General features: G+C 38.9%; 1 protein-coding gene across 2 annotated transcripts in view; it reads right to left on the bottom strand.

Annotated features, from left to right (window-relative positions):
- Nucleotides 1-233: 233 nt before the first annotated feature.
- The window catches only part of JAKMIP2 (janus kinase and microtubule interacting protein 2), a 170,921-nt gene continuing 144,684 nt past the window's right edge, over nt 234-26,470 (bottom strand). The window contains exons 17-22 of one of the 2 annotated variants that reach the window (XM_032627088.1): nt 25,660-25,728; nt 22,839-22,916; nt 19,874-20,077; nt 14,691-14,756; nt 11,033-11,103; nt 234-765 (exon numbers count right to left, since the gene is read on the bottom strand). In XM_032627088.1, the coding sequence (XP_032482979.1) occupies nt 11,053-11,103; nt 14,691-14,756; nt 19,874-20,077; nt 22,839-22,916; nt 25,660-25,728 (468 nt within the window). In that variant the 3' untranslated portion in view covers nt 234-765; nt 11,033-11,052. The remainder of the gene's footprint in view (nt 766-11,032; nt 11,104-14,690; nt 14,757-19,873; nt 20,078-22,838; nt 22,917-25,659; nt 25,729-26,470) is intronic. The other variant, XM_032627089.1, reaches the window with a different exon arrangement.

Genomic DNA, 26,470 nt, shown 5'->3' with positions numbered 1-26,470 from the left:
ATTTCGTATGTTGCATTCGCCTGGGTCTTTCACTTTGGTTGCCAGTTTAGTCGGGGTCACTGTGATCCACTTCCCATCTGTCATGTGTGGAATGCATTCCACAAGCTCCACCGTTTGCAGAAAAACAAACCAGACACTGCTTTTCTTCTCACTCAAATTGCAGATGTCTCAGTTCCTGAGTTTTAAACAATAATAAAGACAGAAAAGCAAATCCCTGTAGTAAGAAACCAGACTTTTCAAATGAAATATTTTATTGTAAATAGCTCCTCATGGGTATTCCTCTGCTTCAATCCCCACCCACCCTTATTTTTTTGTTTGATTTTTTAAAATGATGTTTATTTCAGGACTAGTGATTCCATGGGGTGTAGTGTTACATTAAAATGACATCCCCTGCACAGCAGGGGTAGAATGTTTCTTTGTAACTTTGGTTCCATGCCCAAGACACATCTTTGCTTGATCTGTTGAAACTGTTTCCATTGCTGAATAAGTTTTCTTCTCGCAATCTATGTTTATAGTTCTTTCCTTCTGGTTTGACCTATACATGTTTCATTAAATGCAGCATATATTGTAGATTTTCAACAGGGTCATGTAGGAACTGTCAAGTAAGAAACCTTGAACAATGGCTTTAAAATACACAGTTGTAGTCCTGGCTACATTATAGTTCTAAGCTTTTGATCTCCCTTTCACTGCTGTAAACATTTCTGCCATCTTTGAAGGTTTAGAAGTATCTGCTTTTCTGCAGTCTTATCCGTGTTTTCGGTTACTCTGTAAAACAGACGGAGAAATTCTTTAATCATCATTTCTGTCAATAGCTGAAACAGAATAAAAGCACAAACTCTTTTTTTAAAAGAAAAAACCATCTTTTATTTTTTACCACCTCTTGGAACTGCATGATCTTGTGCATGTTATATAAAGAAAATCTCTAAACTTAATTTCTTTAATTTAAAATGAGAGAACAGAAGTATCTATTTCAAGGGTTACTGCAACGTAAGGCATGTAAAGCAATTAACAGTTCTTGTCTCATATAAGTGGCCTGAAATATTAGCTGTTATCATTATTGCCAATGCCTTGAGAAGCTCAATTAAAATATTATTTTCATTTTATTGTATTTTAAAAAATTTTATTGAAGTATAGTTGATTTACAATGTTGTGCTAATTTCTTCTGTACAGCAAAGTGACTCAGATATATATATATACATATATATATATTCTTTTTCATATTCTTTTCCATTATGGTTTGTCACAGATATTAAATACTGTTCACTGTGCTATACAGTAGGACCTTGTTGTTTATCCATCCTGTATATAATAGTGTGCCTCTGATAATCCCAAACTCACATTCATTTCCTCCCTTAAACCCCTCCCCCTTGGCAAACACAAGTCTGTTCTCTATATCTGTGAGTCCGTTTTTGTTTCATAGATATGTTTAGATTCCAAGTATAAGTGATACCATATGGTATTTGTCTTTCTCTTTCTGACTTACTTTGCTTAGTATGATAATCTCTAGGTCCATCCATGTTGCTGCAAATGGCATTATTCCATTCTTCTTTGATGGCTGAGTAATATTCCATTGTGTGTGTGTGTATATATATATATATATATATATATATATATACACACCACATCTTCTTTATCCATTCATTTGACAATGGACATTTAGGTTGCTTCCATGTCTTGGCTATTGTAAATAGTACTGCTATGAACATAGGGATGCATTTATATTTTTGAATTTGCTGGATCATACAGCAACTCTATTTTTATTTTTTTGAGGAACTTTCATACTGTTTTCCCTAGTGGTTGTACCAATTTAAATTCCCACTAACAGTGTAAGAGGGGTCCTTTTCCTCCACACCCTTTCCAGCATTTGTTATTTGTAGACTTTTTAATGATGGCCATTCTTACTGGTGTGAGGTGACACATCATTGTAGTTTTGATTTTCATTTCCCTAATAATTAGCGACGATGAGCGTATTTTCATGTGCCTATTGGCCATCTGTATGTCTTCTCTGGAGAAAGGAGAAATGTCTATTTAGGTCTTCTGCCCATTTTTTTGATTGGGTCGCTTTGTTTTTTTGTTGTTGAGTTGTATGAGCTGTACGTATATTTTGGAAATTAAGCCCTTGTCAGTAGCATAAGATATTATTTTAAAAGCCGGTCTATCTATGTTTTTCAGCGACTTACTTTTATGTCACAACAATTGTATTTAATGGCAGATGGTCTCTACCCCAAGGTCCTGACCTGAGGATTCCTTGGGAATTTTGCCACACAGATTTCCTGTTTGGTCTCAGAGTATCTCTGAAAAGGTATTTCCCTGGGCTATGCCAGTCAAGTCTCCTAGCTCTGTTCCTCTTTAAGTCCATGTGTCTAGGTTTTTGCTTGGGTAGAAGTTTAGGACATAATATGCTATTCCAATAAAAGCCAGAAAATGGCACAGAGGACATGTTACCATGTGCTGCCTAAGGACATGGCCTTTAGAATGTGAATGGCATGGATGGAGAAAATGGGAGTTCCATGGAAAAGTCATTTAAATTCTCCAAGGCTTAATTTCCCTGTCTATAAGGTAAAGGTGCTAATTCTGTAGCAGGATTTTACTGGCACTCCAGAAATAGTGACCAAGATCCAAAGTGGTGGAAAAGGGGGCATGTAGTACCTTAAGGATGCTTCCAGTCCACCATACAGAGGCAAATTAGAGATTTGCCAAAGAAATTCCTGCCATAGGTGCCATAGGTGCAAGTTCGAAATATTTCGAACTTGTATTTGCAGAGCCACTTTGTCTACTTCCAAAGACTAGATTAGACTGAGATGAAAGAGTGACCGAGTCACAGAAGAGAACCAGTGGGAAGGAACTGCAGTGGTTGGGATGAAAGTACACTGTGGGCGGGAGGGGAGGGTGCTAAAGGGTGGTGCTGGCACAAAGGAGACTTGCATTCTATTGCTCAAACACAGAGCAATGCTCATCGATTTCTCATCCTCCTTTGTCTATCTAGGCAGAGAACTGGAGAGGAATGGCAAGGCGAGACGGGGCAGTAACTTCCTTCCCAACAAGAAGCTGACGCCAGTACCACCAATGATGAGATCCAGAGTCTCAGTGGAAGGGCTTGGGCCCCAGCCAGGCAGGGGATAGTGCAATGGGCTTCTAAAGAATTCGCACATATGACCCTCCCAACGGCCCCATCACCTCTCATAGAAAATACAACAAGAACTGGTCAGTAATAGCCAGAAAAACAGCTTCAACCACCAGGGAGGGGGCCATAACCACTGCCCATGGGTTGAGAGGCATGGATCATTTTCCCTCTTCCTCTTCCCTGCCCTCCAGAAGAGCTGAACCTTGCAGAGGGCAGAGGAAGAGACCTCTTAGAGCCAGCTCGTGCACCTCCTTCACCATGGGGATAAGGGAAGAAATGAGATGAAGCAGAGACTGAAGCTGAATTTTTAAATTAGGCTAGACTTTCAAGAACTGGAAACGACTGGGGAAAACAAACTGGGGAACCAACCTAAGATTTAATTAAAGGATGAGAGAGGGAAATAAGTGAAAGCCTTGTTTTGATAAAAATAGATTGCAGGGCTTCCCTGGTGGCGCAGTGGTTAAGAATCCGCCTGCCGATGCAGGGGACACGGGTTTGAGCCCTGGTCCGGGAAGATCCCACATGCCGCGGAGCAACTAAGACCGTGTGCCACAACTACTGAGCCTGCGCTCTAGAGGGTGCGAGCCACAACTACTGAGCCCGTGTGCTGCAAGTACTGAAGCCCACGAGCCTAGGGCCCGTGCTTCGCAACAAAGAGAAGCCACCGTAGTGAGAAGCCCGTGCACCGCAATGAAGAGTAGCCCCCGCTCACCGCAACTAGAGAAAGCCCACACGCAGCAACGAAGACCCAACGCAGCCAAAAATAAATAAATAAATTTATTTAAAAAAAAATAGATTGCATTCAGACTTACATCCCACTGAGATGAGAGCCCCAAACAACTCGTTACAGCTATAAGATTCCCATAATCCCTGGTAAAGAGGAGAACTAATCTGAATGTGTATAAAAGATGCTTTAAGGTGTGTGTGTGTCTGTGTGCGCGTGCACGCTCTCTCTATAAATATATATGTATATACATACACACACACACACAGTGTGTTTTTATATATAAACTAAATATGTAACATAAAAGTCTTTTACTTGCAAATTTTCAATTTATATAACCTCAGAGATAAATCCTAAATTCTGTTTCAAAGCACATATGCACCATTTCTCCCCATCACAACTGAAGTAAAGCCCATCATTTGAGTAAAACCATGTTGGTTTTAAAAAACAAATGGATTTATAGGCAGTCTCCCAGAATGTTAAATTTCTGCAAATTAAGTATCTATAAAAGGAACTATGATTTCTACAGCAAAGCCAGGTTTATTCAAACAGGCATTATGAATAAGTGAAGTAGTATCCAATGCGTCACCACACATGACCCATTTTCAGTGACCTAAAGGTCAGTATGCTATAACTAAAACTGTATAAAATACAAATCCATCTTTGATTCAGAAGGCCCTTCTGGATGTTACAAAACCTCAGGGATTCTTTTGAATGTATTGCTCTACAGCACTGAGCTTTAGTTTCCTCCTCTGTAAAACGGTGACTGCAGTCATCCCTTCTGAGAGTTTACAACACGCCACCAGACTCTAAGTTGACGAATACAGTGATGTCATTTCTGACTTCTGACTCTAGTATCCAAGTACCTGCCGCATTGCCCGGTTCACAGAAGAAACCTAGCAAATACGTGCCGAGGTCAATTGATAGGCTACTTATGTTCACAGTTCTTTAGAGTTTTCTGACTGCTAGAAGGTGGTTCAGATCCTTTATGGACCATGTACTTAGAGGCACATTGATTAACAAACTGTATCTAATTCCTGTTCTCTGGTTATGACAAATAGCCAAAAATCATGAACAGCAATCACACCCTATTCCTGACGTCCACATATGCTTTTCATGGTAAAGGGTACCACCATCTAACCAGTTATACTGTACCATCCGGGACCCTAAGGGCCATTCCCAATACTTTTCAATCTATCAACCCTTATATACAACTTATCGTACAGTATTCAATAAATGGTAGCTGTTATTCTTACTTCCATTTTATAGATGAGGAAACTGATATGGAGGATTGTTAGATAATTGGTCCTTGAGAATCCTAGTAAAGAAGATAAAAATATTGAATGAAACTTAACTGAAGCTAGAGGATCAAGGAAGGCTTCCCTGAGTCCGTAATTTTACAATGAGATGGGAAGGACAAATGGACATTAACTAGTTGATGGTGCTGTTGGAAATGTGGTCCAGGTAGAGGGAAGCACGTCTCAGAATGCATGATCTAAAACAGAACGCTTGGTGTGTCCTAGGAACTTGGCTTTTAATGATCCTTTCTATGGGCTAGGTACTATATTGGTTACTTTACTTATATAATATTACTTAATTCTCAGAAAAATAGTAGATGCTATTACTTGCTAATTTTTAATTAGGAAATTAATGTTTAGAGGGGTGTAATAGTATCTATTTTCCAGAACTGTTGTAAGTATTACATAAAATAATGGACATGAAATGTACTTTTTCAACTGCAAAACAGGATGTCCTCTTCCTTATTATAGTATCATTACTATCATTAAAAATGCATTTATTGATTGTCAACTATGTGCTAGACACTGTCTAGGTATTTGAGATACAAGAGTAAAGAAAACATCTATGGTCTTTGCCCTCATGAACTTTATATGCAAGGAAGGCGAGAGGCAGTAATTAAAACAAAACAAAACAAACAAAACCCAAACTCCAAATGCATATAACATTTGACTGGGAGTGAAATCTAGGAAGACTTCCCTGAGGGAATCACAAGTGAGCTGAGATCTGAAGGATGAGTGAGAAGGTGTTCACTAGATAAAGCAGCACAGAAAGTATAGTTGTTCCTCAGTGTCCATGAGGGATTGGTTCCAGGACCTCCCACCAAAATCCAAGGATGCTCAAGTCCCTTATATAAAGTGGTGTGGTATTTGCATATAACCTATGCACATTCTCCCATATACTTTAAATCACCTCGAGATTACTTACAATACCTAATACAATGGAAATGCTATGTAAATAGTTGCCTGCAGGCAGCAAACTCAAGTTTTGCTTTTTTGGAACTTTCTGGAATTTTTTTTCCCGAATATTTTCCATCCACAGTTGGTTTAATCCAAGAATGTGGAACCTGTGGACATAGAGAACTGACTCTACTCTGCACACAAGGGCTGAATGGGCAGACCTCTGTGGTAGGCGGAAGGGAGTATAGCTCATCAAGGGAAATCCTGGAACAACACGAGGCCTCAGTTAGTCTGTAGTTAGATCAGACAGGGCTTTTTTGGCCACATTAAGGAACCGTGATTTGACCCTAATGGTGATGTTTTCCCAGGAAGGGGGCATGATTAGATTGGTGTTTCTTAAAACTCATTTGGGCTGCTGTATGAAGAGTGAGTTATGAGAGTGTCTGAGGAGAATCACTGACGCCAATAAGTAAGATATCACCCCTGTGGAGCTGGGGGAGAATATATTAATGTATTCTTTCCTCTGTTCACTCATTCTTTAAGTTATTCTCCAAACAACATATAAAGAACAAACTGGATAGTTATCTTGGTGTTACATTACTATGCTATCCAGGGCCCTGATCTAACAGGTCACAAATCTGCTTTCACCTTCATTTACCCAGCTAGTTATTCATTCATACATCTGCCCTTCAGTCCATCTGTCAATTTAAAATTTATTCAGCACCTAAGTATATATAAGGCACTGTTGTAGACACTGAAGATACAAAGATGAATACAGCATAGGCCCTACCCTAGGCTTTACTAACAGTCCAATGTGTGAGACAGATAGGGAAACAATTTTAATACAACTAGATAAAGGCTAATGGATATGTTTACATAAAGGAAGGGCTGATTAGCTAGCATATAATGCTGCATCAAATGGACTTCTTTTACCAATATAAAAGAACAAGGAGCAAAATTCTCCGATTTTAAACAACGTATATTGTAGATATTGGTCAATTGCCATTTGTTTTCCACATGTTACCTATAGGCATTAGTGGGAAGAGGGATTGAAAAAAATGTAAATGTAACAAGAAATAAACATTCGTATATTTTAATGGAGAATTTGTAACTAATCAGCTGTGGCTGTTTTTATAATACAGCATTTATTGTTAAGTTTTTTTGGGATCAGAACAACAACACAATATTATGTGCCTTTTAACATGGTTTATGTTACTAGACAGGAAGCGAAAATATTGAGCTATCAAGTTCAAAAATTCATGGTTGACACCAGAGAAGTATCATTAAAAATGAACTAGAATATGTGGATGAAGAATCACGATCACCTATTCTCTGTCTGGTCTTCCCAACTTCAAAATGAACAAAGCTGGTTCTGTTTTGTTCTTCACTAATCCATCCCTCCTCAGAAGAGGAGGATTTTCAATGGTCATTGTAACATGGATGTAACAACTAACCTGGTGATAGCTATTTCTGCACTCCTCTCATTTTCTTGTTTCCTTTGCCTTCCTGTGTAAGTGTCTAACATGGAAGAATTAGTGGTACACTATTTATTAGAATACAAATACAGAATACTTGGAGGAAAGAAATACATGAAGGAGATTAAGAGGTACAAACATCCAGTTGCAACATAAACGAGTCTTGGGTATGAAATGTACAATGTGGGGAATATAGTCAATAAGTTGTAGTATCTTTGTATGGCAGCTTGTAACTAGACTTATTGTGATGGTCATTTTGAAATGTACAGAAATATCGAATCACTACGTTGTGTAACAGGAACTAACATAATGTTATAGGTCAATTATACTTCAAAAACCAGCAAAGAAACTCATAGAAAAAGGGATCAGATTTGTGATTACTAGGGGCGAGGGGTAGGGGGAAGAGGTACTGGATGCACAATCAAAAGGTACAAACTTCCAGGTATAAGATAAATAAGTTCTAGGGATATTATGTACAACATGATAAATATAATTAATGTGATTGTGTATTATATATAAAAGTTGTTGAGAGTAAATTCTAAGAGTTCTCATCACAAGAAAAAAATTTTTTCTATTTCTTTAATTCTGTAGATGCTCACTAAATTTACTGTGATAATCATTTCACGATGTATGTAAGTCAAATCATTATGCTGTATACCTTAAACTTATACAGTGTTGTATGTCAACAATATCACAATAAAACTGGAAGGAGAAAATGAATGCATGAGCAGATGGTATCTCCCGAAACTACGTGGGGTTCCCCTACTTAAGGTAAAAGTCCCACGATAATGCATGAACGGAGTTATTTAGTCAGCAACCACTGAAAGCAGTAAGGAGTTAGGAGCCTTCAGCAGCTTCTAGATCATCACTGACAAAAATGACTTAGGTAATTGCTAAATGGAAAGAAGCGTAAGTCGTTTCATTTTAAGGAGGCTATCTTTATATACAGTTTAAGTTAGTCTTAGGTTTAGAGCAGAATATAAATCTTTAATTTAATAGGGAAAATATTTTTGTGGTTATTTGCAGCATACTCTTACTACCCGCCAATAAGAAAGCACTTTTCTTCCTTACTTCCTCCTACCTCTCTCTTGCCTGCTTTGGACATATAAGTAGCATTAATCACTTTCCAGTAATGTCTTATTCCCTTGTATTACTGAAATCCAGCTTATTCTCGGAAAAGAAGAGATGAAAAGGTAACTACTCCTTTTGGTTTAGGTAGTAAACTACTCGGCAGTACTTAGAGGTTTTATTTTCAAACTTGTATATTTGCAAACTCAGTAAATGTGATAGCCACCTTTTTTTTTTCTTTTTTATAATAGCTAAGAGTTGCTGATTATTGAACCATGTGCCAGTCAATGTGGCAAATCCTTTATATGTATAATCTTATTTAATTCTTTCAACATAATGCCATGCTGGAGTTAATATGATTATAAACATTTTATGGAATAGGAAACCTAATCTTGGTCTAAACCTACCATGACATAGCTAGTATATGGCAGGATTCAAACTTAACAGTAGAGTTAACTTCAAAGCTGTACAGTCTACTCAGCCTTTTTCCTCTACATATTTTTACTACCCAGATTCACTGCTACATTAATTTGCTATATTATTATTATTAATTATAATTGCATTTTTTCATTTGACCATTCCTAAGTGTCAATCACGCACGCCTCTGGAGGAAAAGCAAATCAAATTTTGTATATCCCTCGAGGAGTTACAAAAAATTGGAAAAGGTATGGAGATGAGCACATTGCAATTTCAAAACCCAAGAGCTATGTAGTAGTACACAGATTGTAGACAGGACCCCTCTGATTGCTGATATATATGAACATAAATAGTGCTCAAAATGTGAGAGAAAGGCCCTCTTTCATTTGTGAGGCAGAATGGGGTTAAAAGTGGACTCTGGCGTGAGCCTGTCTGGGTACAAATCCTAGTCCTGCCCGCTGTAGCTATATGGTCTTGGGAAAATCACATGCTGTAGTTTCTCCAACTTTAAAATAAGAAGTAAAAGCAACACCTACTTTTTAGGGGGTTTTGTGAGGATTAATGTATCTATTGCTTAGAACAGCACCTAGCATGTAATTGTTAGTCATTATTGATATTAATGTTCAAGCCTACTCATTTTCTAGCTAGTATTTATGTATTTATGAAGTTTGATGTTTCTTCCCTACACCACCATGTAGTACTTGGGTCTCAATGAACTTTATTTGCCTCATTGATTGATTGATTGATTGACTGTTATTTGGGGTATGGGAGGGCTGTTTGTTTTCTCACGCTCTGGCCATTTTGATCCTTTTCTAGAGAATCTCACCTATTTCTCTTTAGATATTCTCATTCAGTTTAAGAAACGAAGTCCTCTTCTTTATGTGCTGCAAGGTTACTACCCTTCTTGTCAGACAGAGGATAATTTTCAGTCTGAAAAGAAAATCTTTTGGAGGAAGGAATAAAGCCAGGGAGTTGGGTATATGAGGATACAACTTTCTGGGGATATCTGCTTCACTCCTTCCTTGTATCAGGTCATGTTAAAGTACTTTTGCTTTTCTGTTTCACATCCAGGTAACAGAGTTGATACCCACAGAGAGAGAAAGTGTCTCTCTTCCATTTTTCAACTTGTTATAGAAAACGTTAAGTAATGTGAGGTCCAGGAAAGATCCCTGCATAATATAACTTAATAGGATAACCAAAGTGGACACACGCCATGGTAAACAGATTTAGAATAGCAGCTAGCCCTTGTTTATTTTTAAATAATGGTGTTAAGGTTTGTGGTTTCTGTACCTGGGTAGACATCAGAATCACCTGGTATGCTTGTTAAAAATATAGATCAATCTTTACTCTCCACCTCTCTCACCCTCTGTCTCATCCCCACGTCTAGTAATCTGCTTCATTAAATCGGAGGTAAGGATTTGGAATCTGTATTTTTAATAGCATTGGGAATCACTGTCTAAGATGATTTATACTTGTATTCATAAGAAATTGACTTGATAATATAATAATAGTGAGTCTTCATTTTTTTCTAAATTGACATTGAAAACTATCTTATTTTAAAACAAGATCCAATCTCCCTAAACAGTCTTTTTTCCTGAGTCCTGATGAAGAGGGACTGGAGAAAGGGGTTAAAAAAATCAGTCATTTTTAACTTGTTAGATTTACAGAAGCAGAATTTTCAACCTGGAAGAGAGACTAAAAACATACTCATATTTTTTTACTTTGCAGATACAGAAACGACTCTTTCAGTGTAATGAGGGGCTACAATGAGAAGTCACAGATCCACAGACATGATGACTTCCCAAAGCAAGACAGTTAGCTAGAAAAAAATTCTTGATTTCCGTCATGCTTCATGGTTGCTTCATTTCTTTAATAATCACCCAAATGGACTGGATCTATTTCTCATTTTATGGCATTTAAATACCCAGTGTATTTTTTTTAAAAAAATATGGGCATAGTAACTATATGCAGCATCCTTCTTATCAAATACCTCTTAGAAGCACATTTTGAGAATTAAATGGAATCTTACCTGTAAGAGGCACCTTGACATCAAGGCCATAGAATAAAGGCAAGAGAGAAGAACAAGAATAGAAACAGAAACTGCAGAAGAAAAAGAAGAAGATTATGTAAATCTGAATTTCTGTACTGCCATTCAGGTCGTACAAAACCTCAGCTTTTCCACTTTGCTCAAATCTGACCATTTCTCATATATACACCAAACACCTTTTATTTAAAAAAACCATACCTTTTATTTATCCACTGGTAAAGCAATGCAATGAATAACTGGTGTTCAACTAACATCGACTGATACATTTTAGAACTCTGAGAGGGTCTTAACAGGTCATCGGACTAAGCTCCTAATTTTATAAGTAAGAAAAATAAGCACAGAGCAGTTAATCAATAGTCTAATTGCCTATAATCTGATGGTATAGTGAAGCCTAGAGGTTAGACCTTCCAAGTCCTGCTCTATTACATGTTATTGTCTCTATTTTTAATGTGTGAGAGGGTAATTTAAAAAATTAAAAATGATCAAAGTGTACACAATCACTCAATGCTATCATTATTTGGTTAACGTGTTAGGTTTTAGGACTAAGGTATTAATCTGTAGGGTAAACATATGATCACTTATCCACAGTGGGGCACTCCTCAGAGGGAAATGGAATTGTATTAGTAATTACATCAGGGCAACAGGTATAACCTGGGTCTGTCCTGGTTGAGTGAGGATATGTGGTCCTCCTACTGGTATGAACTATGCTTATTCATCAGAGGTAACTACACACAGTGAATGGATGCTGCCGCTCCAGACTGTCATGCTTTTGAGATAGATTTCTCCTTATTGGACTCATAGAAGTTAAATGGAGCCCGATGTTTCTCTCTTCACCAAGAACCTTCACCAGAGAAGCAGATACTTGGTTGGAAAACATGCTTGTGTAGCACTGGTAGAAAACCAACTGTATACTAATTATAAAATGTCATAGGTCAGATCAGTTTTTTCGAATACTGATTTCCTCTGTGATTTACAGAGTCATGAAGTCTTTTGCCTTGTTATCACACTTCAGGAGCCTTCTGTTGGTCATGACATTTTTGAATAGGGTCCTGTATGGCAGTCTCATATGGGGCATATTATTTGCATATTTCCTTTAATGCCATACTTATAAGGCTCTTGCTTCCCTGTGGCAAAATTGCATGAACAAGTTATAGACATGGTGTGAAGAGCCATGTATTAGTGACTGGTCTAGTACTATGAAAAGCAGAAACTCTGTCCTTTTTTTTTTTCCATTCCTTGAAGATGGATAGTAATAGGATGGCACATGGAACAGGAGTGGATGGAGGAGAGGAATGGAAGGCTTCCACTATTCCCATGAGAAGGTCAGGTGTCAGAGCTACCTCTCTGGGCATGAGGGGACGCCCATCACTTGACTTACAATGAGAGTCTAAATTCCATGCTATGTGGTAGGCAGGCTGTGGCACTTAGGGTCAGATACCTGACCTCTGGTCTTGATTTGCCATAGACTGGTTATATGATTTGGGGAAAGTTGTTTAATGTCTCTGAGCCTTTGTTTTATTATCTGTATAAAAGGGGAACATAATATCTGTGGTATGTTTCTCAGGATAATTATAATTAATTATAATAATTATTATTTATTATAATAATAATTATAATGAATGATGATAATTCATCATCAAATGAGATGATGAATGTGGAAGTGCCTTGAATGGTGAAGAGCGGCACGTGGGAAGCAATTTTGCTATGTTTGTTTTTATCACCTGATTTATACTCATTGTGTGCATGGGAATTAGGAACAAAGAAGGAATACTGTATGTACCCTGAGAAGGTGTTCAAGTACTCCAGGGGAAAGGATGAAGACTATCCCTGACATAAGTGATCTTTAGCCTTTTTACTATGCTTGTGGATGAGCAGAATTGAGATCAAGTGAATAGAAGGTACTTTATAAACCTCATCTGTCATTCTAACCTCTAATCAAAAACCAACTGGATTGTTTTTGAAGCGGCTTAGTTTAGTACTACATATGGAATATGCTGCTTTGTTAGCTAAATAATCCTCATTTTCTGTTAAGTACATTAACCTATCATCATAAATATTTAGGAAGTTCAGACCTGTAAAATGAAAAGTTCACACTTAATTTGGCTAGGGTGGTGACCTGACTAGATGTTAGAAAATTCCTTTGTTTGTTTTTCCTCAGTTAAGTGGGGACTGAACTGAATGAAGTTTCTGGGGAAGAGCTGGCAGCTTCCTCCTTGAGCCACCCCAGGACTGTTTACGGATTAGCAAAGAGACTGACTAGGACCAAGGGTAGCCATTTAAATACGTGGAAAATGGAAGATAGCAGGTGTGTCCTTTGACAGCCAGGGAAACTGTGGACAACCCCTGCTTTCTATGGGTCTCTCTGCCAAACACTGGGAAATTAGATGCAGCTTTTCGTTTACTACACTCTTACCCTGAAGAACTAAATAGCACAGTTTGGAAAAGAGGAAAATTCAAATTTAAAATTTTGTATAAGATATGTAACTTTACATTTGGAAATTTTAAAAAATATACTTTAATTTGACTTATACTTCTTTAATGTTTCCTAATTTTCATGTAAGTGACCTCATTTTTTTCCTCATGGAACCCATGAGAGGAGGTGAGGGTGAGTGTTACCATCCCTATTGAATAGATATGGCTTAGACACAGTGGGTAAAGTCACTTACCCAAGCTCAAATAAGTACATGAAGACCGAGACTACATAAGAATCTAGGTGGCTGATTGTTTGGCTACTGGACCCTACCAGTGGCCTTTGAGCTCACGTAAGGGCAACTCTAAAAGCCATTTGGGATGAACCAAATTCTAATCACTATCTCAGAAATGGCAGGTGGTTTGCTATTTGCTTCTTGGGTGCCCATGAGATACTGCAAAACAACCATTCTTTTTCGCAACACAGGGATTCAGGCTGCTACTTCCAGTCAATGAGACTGGAACTCCATAGAACACCTCTTGCCATCCCTGCTGTGTTCCTTGGCAGGGCGCCCCTGGCATCGTAGGCAGGATAATTCTTTGTTATGCAAGACTGTTGAACTCACTGCAGCTAAGGAGCATCCCTGCGCTAGCCCTCTCCCTTCTCCCAGAACACACACAATTCCAAATGCCCTCTTTACCTCACCTCCACCCCTGCCAAAAGTGTTGGCTGACTTGGAAGAAGCAGTTCCTCTCTCAGACCACTGGGGAAGTGACATGAGGGCATAGTTTTCATGTGTCAATCTAAATTTCTGAATGTATTGTTGAGGTGAAATTGCAGCACAAGGAGGAAAGGGCTTTTTATGAATAATGGGAAAGACTTTTTAAAAAAGGGACTAAAAAGATTTTAAAAAGGAAGAGGAACGTAGAGTAACAAAACTCAGAAGAAACTTTTGGCAAAGAAGTGAAGATGGGAAAGGGAAAACTGAGGAAAGAAAACACTGATAGAAAAGGACAGGAACCAACACAAAAGGCAAAAATGTAACTGAAGGCAGAAGCTTTGCTAGAATCCTGGTGCCTGACTACAGGCAGAGTTTACGTTTACTGTAACTATACCTGCCTACACAAGATACACAATAGCTGAGAAGAAAGAAAACACGGTGAGTGAAAACAATATTATTGTCTGATCTAAAAAATAAAGATTGAAATACATATTGAACTTCACATGTACCTTTTCTTCTAAGTCCTTTATCTGTCTCTTCTGGATGTCTGTTTTATCTTCTAAGTCACGAATTCTCTGAAAGAAAAAGGGATGGGAAAAAGAAGCTTTTCAGTCTGTTAAGTTAAACAAGAAGATCATTCACCAACCTAAAACACAGAACTTTCTATAAAAACATAACATCTGGAAATGCCACATATACGTTTTCCTATACCCAGTGGGTTATTGCATGTTTCAAAAATTACCCGTACTCACAGTGAAAATCATTGTCATTGATTATATTTTAAAAATATTTGCCATCCCTTTCTCTTCTGGGTCAATCTATCCCTGAAGACCCCTTCCCTGTGAGAGAGGCATGATTCTCACCCCACTGTCCTTGGGCTTGGTCAGGAGACCTGTTTTGGCCAGTGGAACGTGAGTGGGAGTGAGATGTGGGAAAGCCACATCCTTGTAGAGACAGCTGTATGTCCCAGAACTAGAGAGCAAGAAACAAATTTTGTTGTAAACCATTTGATTAAGGTTTTTGGTTGCTTATTACCTCATTAAAAAATGGCTAAAACTGGCTCACACAAATGCAACTAGCCCATCTGTTTCTGTTCTACCTTTTTTTTTTTCCAACCTTATATCAAATCTGTTTCAGGGTGGAATTTCCTCACGAAACAGGAATGACCAATTTTCACAAAACAAGGTAGCGATTCCACTTCAAAAAAATTCAAAAGAAGGAGCTGATAAACTAGGGGAAAAAAACCCCAAACATAACAAGAATAACACAAGTAATCCTGAAGACAAAAAAGTTCCAGAACTGTCTTTGAAATTACCTGTAAACTATAACAAAATTCCAGTAATTTAAATAGCACAGATTTGAAATTGGTATTACATAGACTAATTTATAAGTGAAAAGAGTCTTCAAATTTCCTTCTGGCAATCTAAAGGCCTTGTATGTTCATGGTACAGGGTTACACAGGGCAAGCTTGTAATTTAATGCCTCTTTTGGGAATAATTAGAAAATGGAGAACTGGAGTCTAAGAAGAAAACAATGGAAGCTAAACAACGTGATAATATAGAAGGAGAGGTTTTACAATGTAATGTGGGGAGACAAAAGGGAAGCTAGAACAAAGAACAGTTGAACTTGGAAATCATATCTTCCTCTCTCTAAATGGTTCTCAACTGGGGGTGATTTTGCACCCCAGATGACATCTGGCAATGTCTGGACATTTAAAAAGTTAGTTAATTTATTTTAAAGTGTAATATTCAGTGGTTTTAGTATATTCACAAAGTTGTGCAACCATCACCACTACCTAATTTCTGGACAGTTTTGAATCACATGTGATCACTGGTCACAACTGGGGGAAGGGGTGCAACTAGCACCTAAGGGGTAGAGGCCAAAGATGCTGCTAAACATCCTGCAGTACACAGATCAGTCTCCACCCCCCACCCCACCCCCATAAAGAATCATCAGGCCCAAAATGTCAGTAGTGCAGAGACTGGGAAATCCTGCTTTAAAGGAAAGAGGGTGAGGTTTGTGCAGGAGAGGAGGGTGTGTTTTGTCAGAAGGACCGTGAAATTACGTGACAATGAATGCTGATGTGTGCGTCAGTGAATGATAAATGCGTGTGATGTGTGTGCTTGTATTTCCATAGTGCGGCTTATGCTCCAAAGCTACACAGTGAAAGAATAAATTTGCTAGCTATTTCTACCTTGAGGGTGCAAGAACTTCCTTCATATGTCTGCTGGATTAGAGGCAAGCACTACACCAATACAATCATGAGATTACTATGGCATCTATGCAGCCACCAAGCCTGTGCTTGTTGGGCACCTTCTCACATGTTCAGGACTGTGCTGGATGTGATGGAGAATACAGGCAAGGCATCAATTAGTTCCTGATCTCAAAGAACTATCACATCCAGATGGGGAGAAAAAATGTAAAACACAGGGAAAAACAGACTAAGCAGAAAAGTAAACAATGGCGAAACTATGCACAACTTCATCGCCAACCTCTAACACCCAGTACAGTGTTTAGTACAAAGAAGCTGCGTATACATACTTATTCAATGAGTTAGGTAAGCTACACTGTGTGCTGCGGGCTTTATGTCTTTTTCCGTCCCATCTGCTTGCCAGCCTGCCATCCAGTCTCACAGTAAACTCTATGGAGTCCAAAATAGATCCCTTCTCTACGACTTTTTGTCTCTATTGCTACTAAGCACACCAAGTCCCCCATCATGACTGTGTGAGAGGTTACTGCCGGCTCTTCCTGCTTCTAATCTTGTGCATCCTACATCCACCTATAGCAGCCAGTGTGAACTCTTAGAATGTGAAATGATCACGGCAGTCCTTGAGTTTTAAGGGGGCGAGGAAGAGGGAGAGGGACAGTTAGCCAAGTTGCTCTCAGAATAAAACCCAAACTCCTTCAAGGCCCAGCATGACCTTGGCCTGTCTCACCTCTCCAGATTCATCTCATAACCACCTTCCCTTGGCTCCATGTGCCCCTGCCATACTGGCCTTCTCTCTGCTCCTTAAATATTCCAAACATTCCCATGATAGACACTTAGCCCCTGCTGACCCTAACTTCTGGGACACCTCGCCAAAATCTTTGTGTGGCTGATTTCTTGGGGTTTCGACATTTTCAGAGAGGCCTGCTCTGATCAGCCAGTTTAGAGTGGCTAATCCTACTCCCAAACTCACTCTCATTCTCTCTCTCTCCCGCCCTCCCTCCCTCCCTCTCTCTCTCTCTCACACACACACACACACACACACACACACACACACATCTTCAGAGCACTTATTGCCACTCTCTGAAATTGCCCTGGCTATTGCTCATTTCCGCTGTCGCTATTTCCCTCTTCATTGGTAGGATACATGAGAACTGTGACCTTTATGTCTTTCTCCACCATCACACTCCCAGCACCCAGCACAAGCAGGCCCTCAATAAATGGTTCTGAATGAGTGTATGAAAAGGGTATGGAATGTCGATTTTTTCAGTAGTATGTAGTTCATTGTGTTCATCAGGGAGAGCATTCTGAAGAGCTGGATCTAAACTGAAAAGTGAGAAGATTTGGAAAAGTGCAGCGGACTCTGAACGACATTTTGGGGCGAGCAGTCAGGAAAACAAAGGCTTGGAGGTGGGAAATCATGGCCTAAGGGGTACGGGAAGAGTTCTGCATGAGAGGAAGGTAAGCTATGAAGATTGTCTCAAATCTGGGTTTTAGGGGAGGAGTAGCCAGCTACTGAAGGACCTGGAGATAGCATGATTAGACTCAACTGGAAATTGGGATCATGGAGACTTTTGAGGAAGAATATGACATCAGAAAAGGGGAGAAGGAGAAGGAAGACCCCAGGGTTTTCAGCTTGAGTGCTTTGACATGTGGTAGTTCTACTAACCAAGACAGGCAGATGGGGAGAGAAGGGCGAAGTAAGGATAAGAATGTGTGTTTAGGTATGTTTCATTTGAGTTCACTCTAAAACATTCAAACAGAAATGTCTAATAAGTGGTTAGTGATATGCTCTAGAATTTAGACTGCATTATAAACTTATATATGACAAATCCTGGCCAATGCTTTCTGGAATAATTCTCTCAAATCAAAGCTACTGATTGAAAGGAAAGTAAGGAATAACTGGAAAGGCATATTCTAATGAACATCTGGTTGGGAGACAGAAAATGTCGATGAAACTCTCTGAGGCTTAGAAATATAATGTACTTAACAGTTCAGACTGGGTAACTTAAAACAAAACAAACAGAACCATCTCTTTTGGGAGTGAAGTACCTTAGCTGACTGAAGAGACACAAAAGCACTGACAAGGCTTTAATCATAAAAAAATTTAGATAACTATTTGTCCATCTTAAAAATAAACACTTCTGCGGTTCTAGGACACACCTCCTTCTTTGCTGAAATTAATTAAATGCTATTGCAGCCTGAGAAATTTATGCAGAGGACATGTTCATTCCCTTATAGAAGGAAAGAATGCCTGCATTAATGCAATGATACCGCACAGTCTATTATTGAAAGCTTTAAAACTCTCTTCAGAGTCAAAATCCAAACCTTTATGATGGAATCTCAAGAACCAGTGAAACAAACATGTATGTGTTTATCATCTCTGGGACAAAATGTCTTCAGAGTTCCCTGTTAACTTGGGTAATTTGTTAGCCTGTAAAGATCCACCAAAAATAACCCCTGTTCCTTTTCTACTCACCTTGATCTCTAATGACCACATGATTCTTACCTCCCGTAGAGCCCATCTGGATTTCGTACCAGTTGCTTATTTCAGCTTATGAGTACCAAATACCCTAGCCTGGAACTTTCAATTCTGGAATTATTTCAGAATCTGCTTTTGACCAGGACCCTAGTCTTTGCCTGGCAATCTGTGACATGAACAAATAGTTGGAATTAAGAATTTTGGCTATAAGTTAATATTGGGTGTTTATTTTGAGCCTTGCCGGTCTAGATAAATCATATAAATTATAGATGATTCAAGCTGTAGAAGACAGCATAGTGCAATGTTTATGTGCACTGGCCTTGGAGTCAGGCCGATCTGTAATTCTGGCTCTGTTGCTTACTATCTGTCATCTTGGGCCAATCACCTAAGCACTCTTTTCTTCAGTATCATGATCTCTTAAGCTGGGATAATAAGAATACTTACAGTAGTGGGCTATTGCCAAGAATAAATGAAACAATGGAAGTACAGCCCTTAGTTTAGTTCCTGACCTATAGCACATGCCAGTAAGTAAGAAGCAGCTTCCATGCTTTGTTGCTGTTGCTGTTGCTGTTTATTCTGGGAATAAAGAGAAAGGTCCTTGTTCCCTTTTACCCTCTTCGGATTATTTGATCAGGCTAGGTTATGGACTGGGATGAGTAACAGCGGGGAAGCATTATCTGTGTCCTGGACTGAGTCCCAGAGAGTCCCTTCCCAGCATAAGGGACATAATCAGGCTCCATGAGATTCAAGAGGTGTTTCAGGACAAAGTAGTCGCAAAAACAGTAGCATGACACAGTGCTTCTGAATTGCCAATTCTCTTCAGATTAGTTCATTATAAAACCATGGTCCTGTTTCTGAGTGTAGGTGGAAAACAATAGCTATTTATTTTACTCTTTGAAAATAGCTTCTAGCTCCCAGGCTTCTCCATACTCATACCCAACACTATGTACTGAGTACTTGGTCCCATTTTCTTAGTACCACCCAGGTAGTGACTACATCCTCACCTGATGGGCTTGCTGTAAGAGCTCCATTCTCTCCTGTAGAATCTGACAGTCGTACTCTCTGCTCTTCCTCAGCATCTGCCGCCGTAACTTTTCCACTGCTGTCCTCAGCTCCTCTTGCTGTTTTTCAGTTAATAATTCACCAAACTTGATAACAGTTTCTTGCTGCAGAGCATTGTACAAAGTCGCTTCTAGTTCCTGGATTCTCTGGCAAATAGAATTAGAAAACCTTGGAATTTAGCATCTTACGTGTGGTGTGTGAATGTACACGTGTGTGTACATGTGGAGGGATGTATTATTTTAGTCTCACAGGATCCTAGCAACAAAATAAATTTCAAAGCTTATCCAGCTTAGGGACTATCCTGATGGTGCAGTGGTTAAGAATCTGTCTGTCAGTGCAGGAGACAAGGGTTCAATCCCTGGTCTGGGAAGATCCCACATGCCGAAGAGCAACTAAGCCCGTGCACCACAGCTACTGAGCCTGCGCTCTGGAGCCTGCACACCACAACTAATGACCCCGTGCACCACAACTACTGAAGCCCGCACTCCCAGAGCCTGTGCTCCGCAACAGGAGAAGCCACTGCCATGAGAAGCCCACACACTGGGACTTCCCTGGTGGTGCAGTGGCTAAGAATCTGCCTGCCAGTGCAGGGGACATGGGTTCGAGCCCTGGTCCGGGAAGGTCCCACATGCCACAGAGCAACTAAGCCCATGCACCACATCTACTGAGCCTGTGCTCTAGAGCCCACGAGCCACAACTACTGAGCCCGTGTGCCACAACTACTGAAGCCTGATTGCCTAGAGCCTGTGCTCCACAACAAGAGAAGCCACCGCAATGAGAAGCCCGCACACCGCAACGAAGAATAGCCCCCGCTCGCCACAACTAGAGAAAGCCCGCACGCAGCAATGTAGATCCAACACAGCCAAAAATAAGTAAATAAAATAAATAAATTTATATATAAGAAAAAGAAGCCTGCGCACCGCAACGAAGAGTAGCCCCCCACTGGCCACAACTAGAGAAAGACCGCGTGCAGCAATGAAGACCCAACTTAGCCAAAAATAAATAATTAAAAAAAAAAAAAAAAGCTTCTCCAGCTTAAATATCCTTTTGATGATCCCCTTTATAAGATGCCTTAAGGATCATCTAGCCAATATGTGAACTACTCCGATGATGGAGAGTTTGTTCTTTTTCTTGGGATCCTGTCTATGTCACATACTTTTCATTTTTAGCAAGCCCTTACTTTGTTATAATAACTGTATATCCTTCTATTCTCAAATGTGGCTGAAAATAAGTTTGTTCTCTCTTTCATTTGACAGATATTTAAAGACATCTATCGTGTGGCCATATTTTTATAAATAAGCATTGAAAAGTGGTCCAAGTTGGAGTAAAATACTTGAAATTGGAGGTATTTCACACACACAATGCCTCCTCTCTTCCACATGACACACCTCTGAAGATGGCTTTATAGTCTCCATTTTTTTCTTATAAAAATAACAATTGAGAAATATAGCCTAGAGTCTTTGGAGTTGGTCTGTTTTTTAATACTCTGAGATTTATAGTTGCTCTAGCTATAAAATGCTTCCTTGAGGCTTTTCTTTTTTAGATGAAGAGTCTACTGCTTCTTATATCCCAGTTTTCTTTTCTTTCACATGCTTCAGATACAGTTACCAAAATCTATCATCTTATCCCCTGTGACTCTGACATAGGTGAAAGGACATGCCCTGGTGAGGGATGTTCTCCAAGCTCCTGTCCTGGACTAAGCAGGTCTCATCTCTTAAAAGTTAAATATATTAATAATTATCTGAATGAGTCTTCAGTCCTGGAACACACACACATGCAGTTTAATCTTACCGTGTGTAGGTAGAGAAGGCAAGGCTAAAAGGATAGGAAGGGAGGGAAAAATTACCTCCTTCTTTATTCTCTAATCAGCGGCCAATACTCATCCTCTCCTTTCCCCATCAGTCAGTGCTCAGAATCTCTTATTCATCTTGGGTGGGGAGTACTAATTCATCTTTGATATAAGCAGGGGCTAAGTGCTTCACTCTTTTCCCAAAAGTGACTCAGGCTGCTTCCAGGAAAGCATTATAAAAACCTCTACTAGCAACTCCTCAAAATGTTCCTCTTTCTCTTGAGTCATTACAGTGTATTATGGTGGGGGGCAGGGTGGTGTCCACATGGAGAGAAGAAGTGCAAGCTGTAGTCCAATATTAGGAATGATGCTTTATGAATTTGGTTCAGGGGAGTGGATCAAATGAGCTCCTCCGTCAGCACAATCTTCTGGAGGAGAGAAAAAGGCACAGCCCATTTCCCCATATATTCTTTTTTTTTTTAATTTTAAAATTTTATTTATTTTTTTATACAGCAGGTTCTTATTAGTTATCCATTTTATACATACCCATATATTCCTACTGTGGCTGGATGACGGTAGTTAAGGCCACAATGTCTGGAGTCAGATCTAAACACTACCTACTTGTGTACCAAGCTGGGCCAAGTTCTGTCTCTCTCTAAGCCTTCATTTTCTCATATGTAATATATAAATAATAATATTCCCTATACCTCTTAGGGTTGTTGTCAGAAATAAATGAATTAAAAATATGTATCACATTAAACACATCATTATTCTATCCCTAGATTAGGCTCCCCAACAATCAAATTTGATTTAATAAAATTTCTCTTTAATCTACATTGCCATCCAATCTGTTGTTCATTTAAATATTATTTAACAACACAATTCAATTTTTTAAAAAATCAAGTATAATGAAATATTTATTAACTATTATAAGAGTATTGTAACAGCAAAGAACCAGAGGTATATTTGTTCTAGAATGAGAACTGGAAACCTCTGAATAAATGAGCTGCACGTTGTGGTCTATTCAAATACATGACATGACAAATTACACAGGATGCTTTACTCCAGAGCATGTAATCGTAAACACTCGGAGTGTCTCCAATGCTTGTTGTACCTACCATATATGCTTGGTCGAGAGCTTGTTTCCTGTAGTCTAGTTCTTCTTCCAGATAGCCTTTGATTTTGCAGAATTGTTCCTAGAAAAAAGGGCGACATTAATAGATAGAGTCAGCTTAGTTAATGAGAAAGTGATATATAAATTGTATTGATTAGCGTTTTCTCTAATTCCACTGTAAGACAAATCACTAGTATTTGTAGGGTCACAGAATTTGTCTTTTAGGGAAATAGTTCAACTTTTATAGTTTCACACAGGGAATGTACAAATCAATGGAAAGAAGAAAAAATATATAACAAACAATCCACATGGAATGTCTTAAAGGATTTTTTATACCAATTTAAGAGTATGTCATTAAGGATAGATTCTTGTTTGTTTGTTTGTTGGTTTGTTTTTTGGCCTCACTGCACGACATGTGGGATCTTAGTTCCCCGACCAGGGATCGAACACATGTCCCCTGCTGTGGAAGCACGGAGTCTTAACCACTGGACCACCAGGTAAGTCCCTAAGGGTAGACTTCTGACAAGATAAATGCTATAGATGCTAATAAATATATCTGTGTAAATATACTGGGATAGTATATTTTTTAAGAATGTTATGAAATAAAATAGAGCAAAGTTGTATAATAAAAATTTATTCAAACTCATCTGTATATCATTAGCAAACACAAAGATAATTTAGAGAGTGGGCACAAAGTTAACCACACATATTGCTCCATCCACATACCAACTAACTGACCAATTTATCCATCTGCCCGTCTCACTAAGACTTATGAAGGGGTGGTGGAGGCAGGGGGTTGGGGGTGGGCATCTGCTTTAAGAAGAGTCATGGGGGACTTCCCTGGTGGTCCAGTGGTTAGGACTCTGTGCTCTCACTGCAGGGGGCATGGGTTTGATCCCTGGTCAGGGAACTTGGACTCTGGTGTGTCCTAAATAAATAAATAAGTAATTTAGGATGGCAAATTGCATGCTGTATGTTTTTTACCACAATTTAAACTAAATTTTACTTTTAAAAGAAAGAAAAAAATAAAAGAGGGTGGAGGCAATTCCACCCACAGTGCCACTTAATGAGTGAGTGTCTGCTCTTGCTGCAAAGCCAGAGTGAGCTGGGAAATGTAAATCTGATGTTCCCTTGCTTGTCCTCAGTTTTTGTGTGGCTCTCATATTGTGAGCATCTTGCCATTGGCATTAAAAAATGTATCTTTGTATAGAACATAGCTCCAAGCACAAGTCCATTCTTTCTCTGTATGCTTAACAAGGAACAAGGGCCTCGTCCAACACTGAAGGTAAACTTGATTGCATCAACTTTTGAGAGAGGATATGTCTGCATGTGATTTTGCTAGTGACTTTCCTAATTACCTCTGAGCTCCAGTGCCTAGAACAGTGTAACAAGCTGATTGCTTAATTAATGTTTGTGCATTTAAAGAGTTCAAGGGTATTTTGAATATAAACAGTTCTTGTTATATGTTTTGACTTTACAGCCCAACCTGTTGGTAAAATGTAAGTCCCGTGTAAAATATGAGCTAATGATTTGTAAGCTGTCACATGCTATGTAAATTCAACTTGTTGTTCTTACGATAGGATTCCCTAACCTGATAGGAATCACTACCTGACTTTTAGTAATAATGATAACAGTAATGACCGTACTGTTATAAAAGTCTATGTATTGCTGTAAGTTAAAAATGACCAATTCCCAGGCCTGGGGATTTAAAAAAAAAAAGCTAATAGTGGCAAACTACACACAACGTAAAATTTATAATCGTAACCACTTTTAAGTAGTGTTAAGTATATTCACAGATAAGAAAGTTTCACAGAAACGAGTTTCACAGAAACTTTCTTATCTTCAGTAGTGTTAAGTATATTCAGTGTTATGAGACCAATCTCCAGAACTCTTTTCATCTTGCAAAACTGAAACTGTACCTATTAAACAGTAACTCCCCATTTCCTCCTCTTAGCTCCTGAGAACCAGCATTTTGCTTTTTGTTTCTATGAATATGACTACTGTAGGTCCCTATATTAGTAGAATCACACAGTATTTGTCTTTTCGTGACTAGCTTATTTCATTTAGCATAATGTCCTCAAAGTTCATCCATGTCATAGCATGTGTCATAATGTCCTTACTCTTTAGAGACTGAATAATATTCCATAGATGGATATACCACATTTTGCTTATCCATTGACAGACACTTGGGTTGCTTCCATGTTTAAGCTATAGAGAATAATGCTGCTTTGAACACAGGTGTACAAATCTCTCTTCAAGAGCCCGCTTTCAGTTATTTTGGGTGTACTCCCAGAAGTGGTGTTGCTGTATCATATGGAAATTCTATTTTGAATTTTTTGAGCAACCACTAACCATATGGTTTTCCATAGCAGCTGCACCATTTTACATTCCCACCAACACTGCACAGGGTTCCAGTTTCTCCACATCTTCATCATCACTTGTTATTTTCTGATTTTTGTTGGGTTTTTTTTGATAGTAGCCATCTTAATGGGAGTGAGGTGGCTTGGGGATTTTTAATACCAAAGTTATACCCATCATTTCTGTCAATTTGGTGGAAAAATTATTTAGCCTAAGAAAGAAAACACCTAACTGGATTTTCTTCAACATTAGTTCTGGAAATACTGCAAAATTACAACATGATATTTCTGGAGGCTATAGCTTGAAATTGTGGGGTACTTCTGGGCATTCTGTTTCACAGTCTATACACAAAATAATGGCAAGGCTACAAACTTCCATCCGTGTCAGATAAAACTGTTAGAAAACAGTTGTTTTCCATTTGTCTTGTCAATTTTTCTTTTGTTTTCTGACATCTCATTTTTACTCACCATGTCACTTTCCAATTCCATCATTTTCTGATGCAGGGCAGCCTCTGCTCCTTCAATTTGCTGGATCCACTAAGGGGTAAACCAGACACAAGTGTTTGACATGATTGCTTGACATGGTGTAAGTGGTGGTGCCTCCTGAGCTGCTTAGTCTCTTCCCCTTGTATCTCAGGAAGCAGACTAAGAATTGGAGTGAAAACTTGGTACATTTTAACTCTTAGCTCAGAAACAAGTTTATAAATTTCCACTCATTCATTCATTCTTCATTCAACGAAAGCCTTCATTGATATCTACTATGTGTGAGGCAATGTGCTGGGTACTAGGGCTGTGATGGTGAATAAGACCAACACATGTTTTGCCCTCATTGGAGGACGCCATGGGAGGCTTTCTTGGAAATGACAATTGCACTGGGTGTAAGGAATGAGTCAGAGATGACTAAGCAAAGGTGAGGGGCAAGTTCCAAGCAGAAGGTATGTCTAATTCTCCATGATTGGAGGGAGCATGATGAAAGAAAGAAGGCCAGGTGAGACTGGAGAAATGGCATCTTTTTCAGTATATGACACTGATTACAGCTAAATGTTGAGGAATCATTTTTGTTGAGTGGAGACAAATTTTAAATCACACAGAAAGAACTTATCTTTCCTAACACTTATATCATTGTTAGATGGTGTTGATATTAGCACAGATCAATATCCTGAATGAATTTAGACTTTGAATAATATAGTGTGAGCCTACCACATACATGGTTTCAGAGAATAAATTGTTATAATGGGTCTCCATCAAGTTAACCATAAGCTTATCCCTCAGGGAGGCA

Source organism: Phocoena sinus, chromosome 3, assembly GCF_008692025.1.
Source record: "Phocoena sinus isolate mPhoSin1 chromosome 3, mPhoSin1.pri, whole genome shotgun sequence".
NCBI classification, from domain to species: Eukaryota; Metazoa; Chordata; class Mammalia; order Artiodactyla; family Phocoenidae; genus Phocoena; species Phocoena sinus.
Note: the sequence above shows the minus strand (reverse complement) of the source record. Positions and strands in the feature narration are given on the sequence as shown.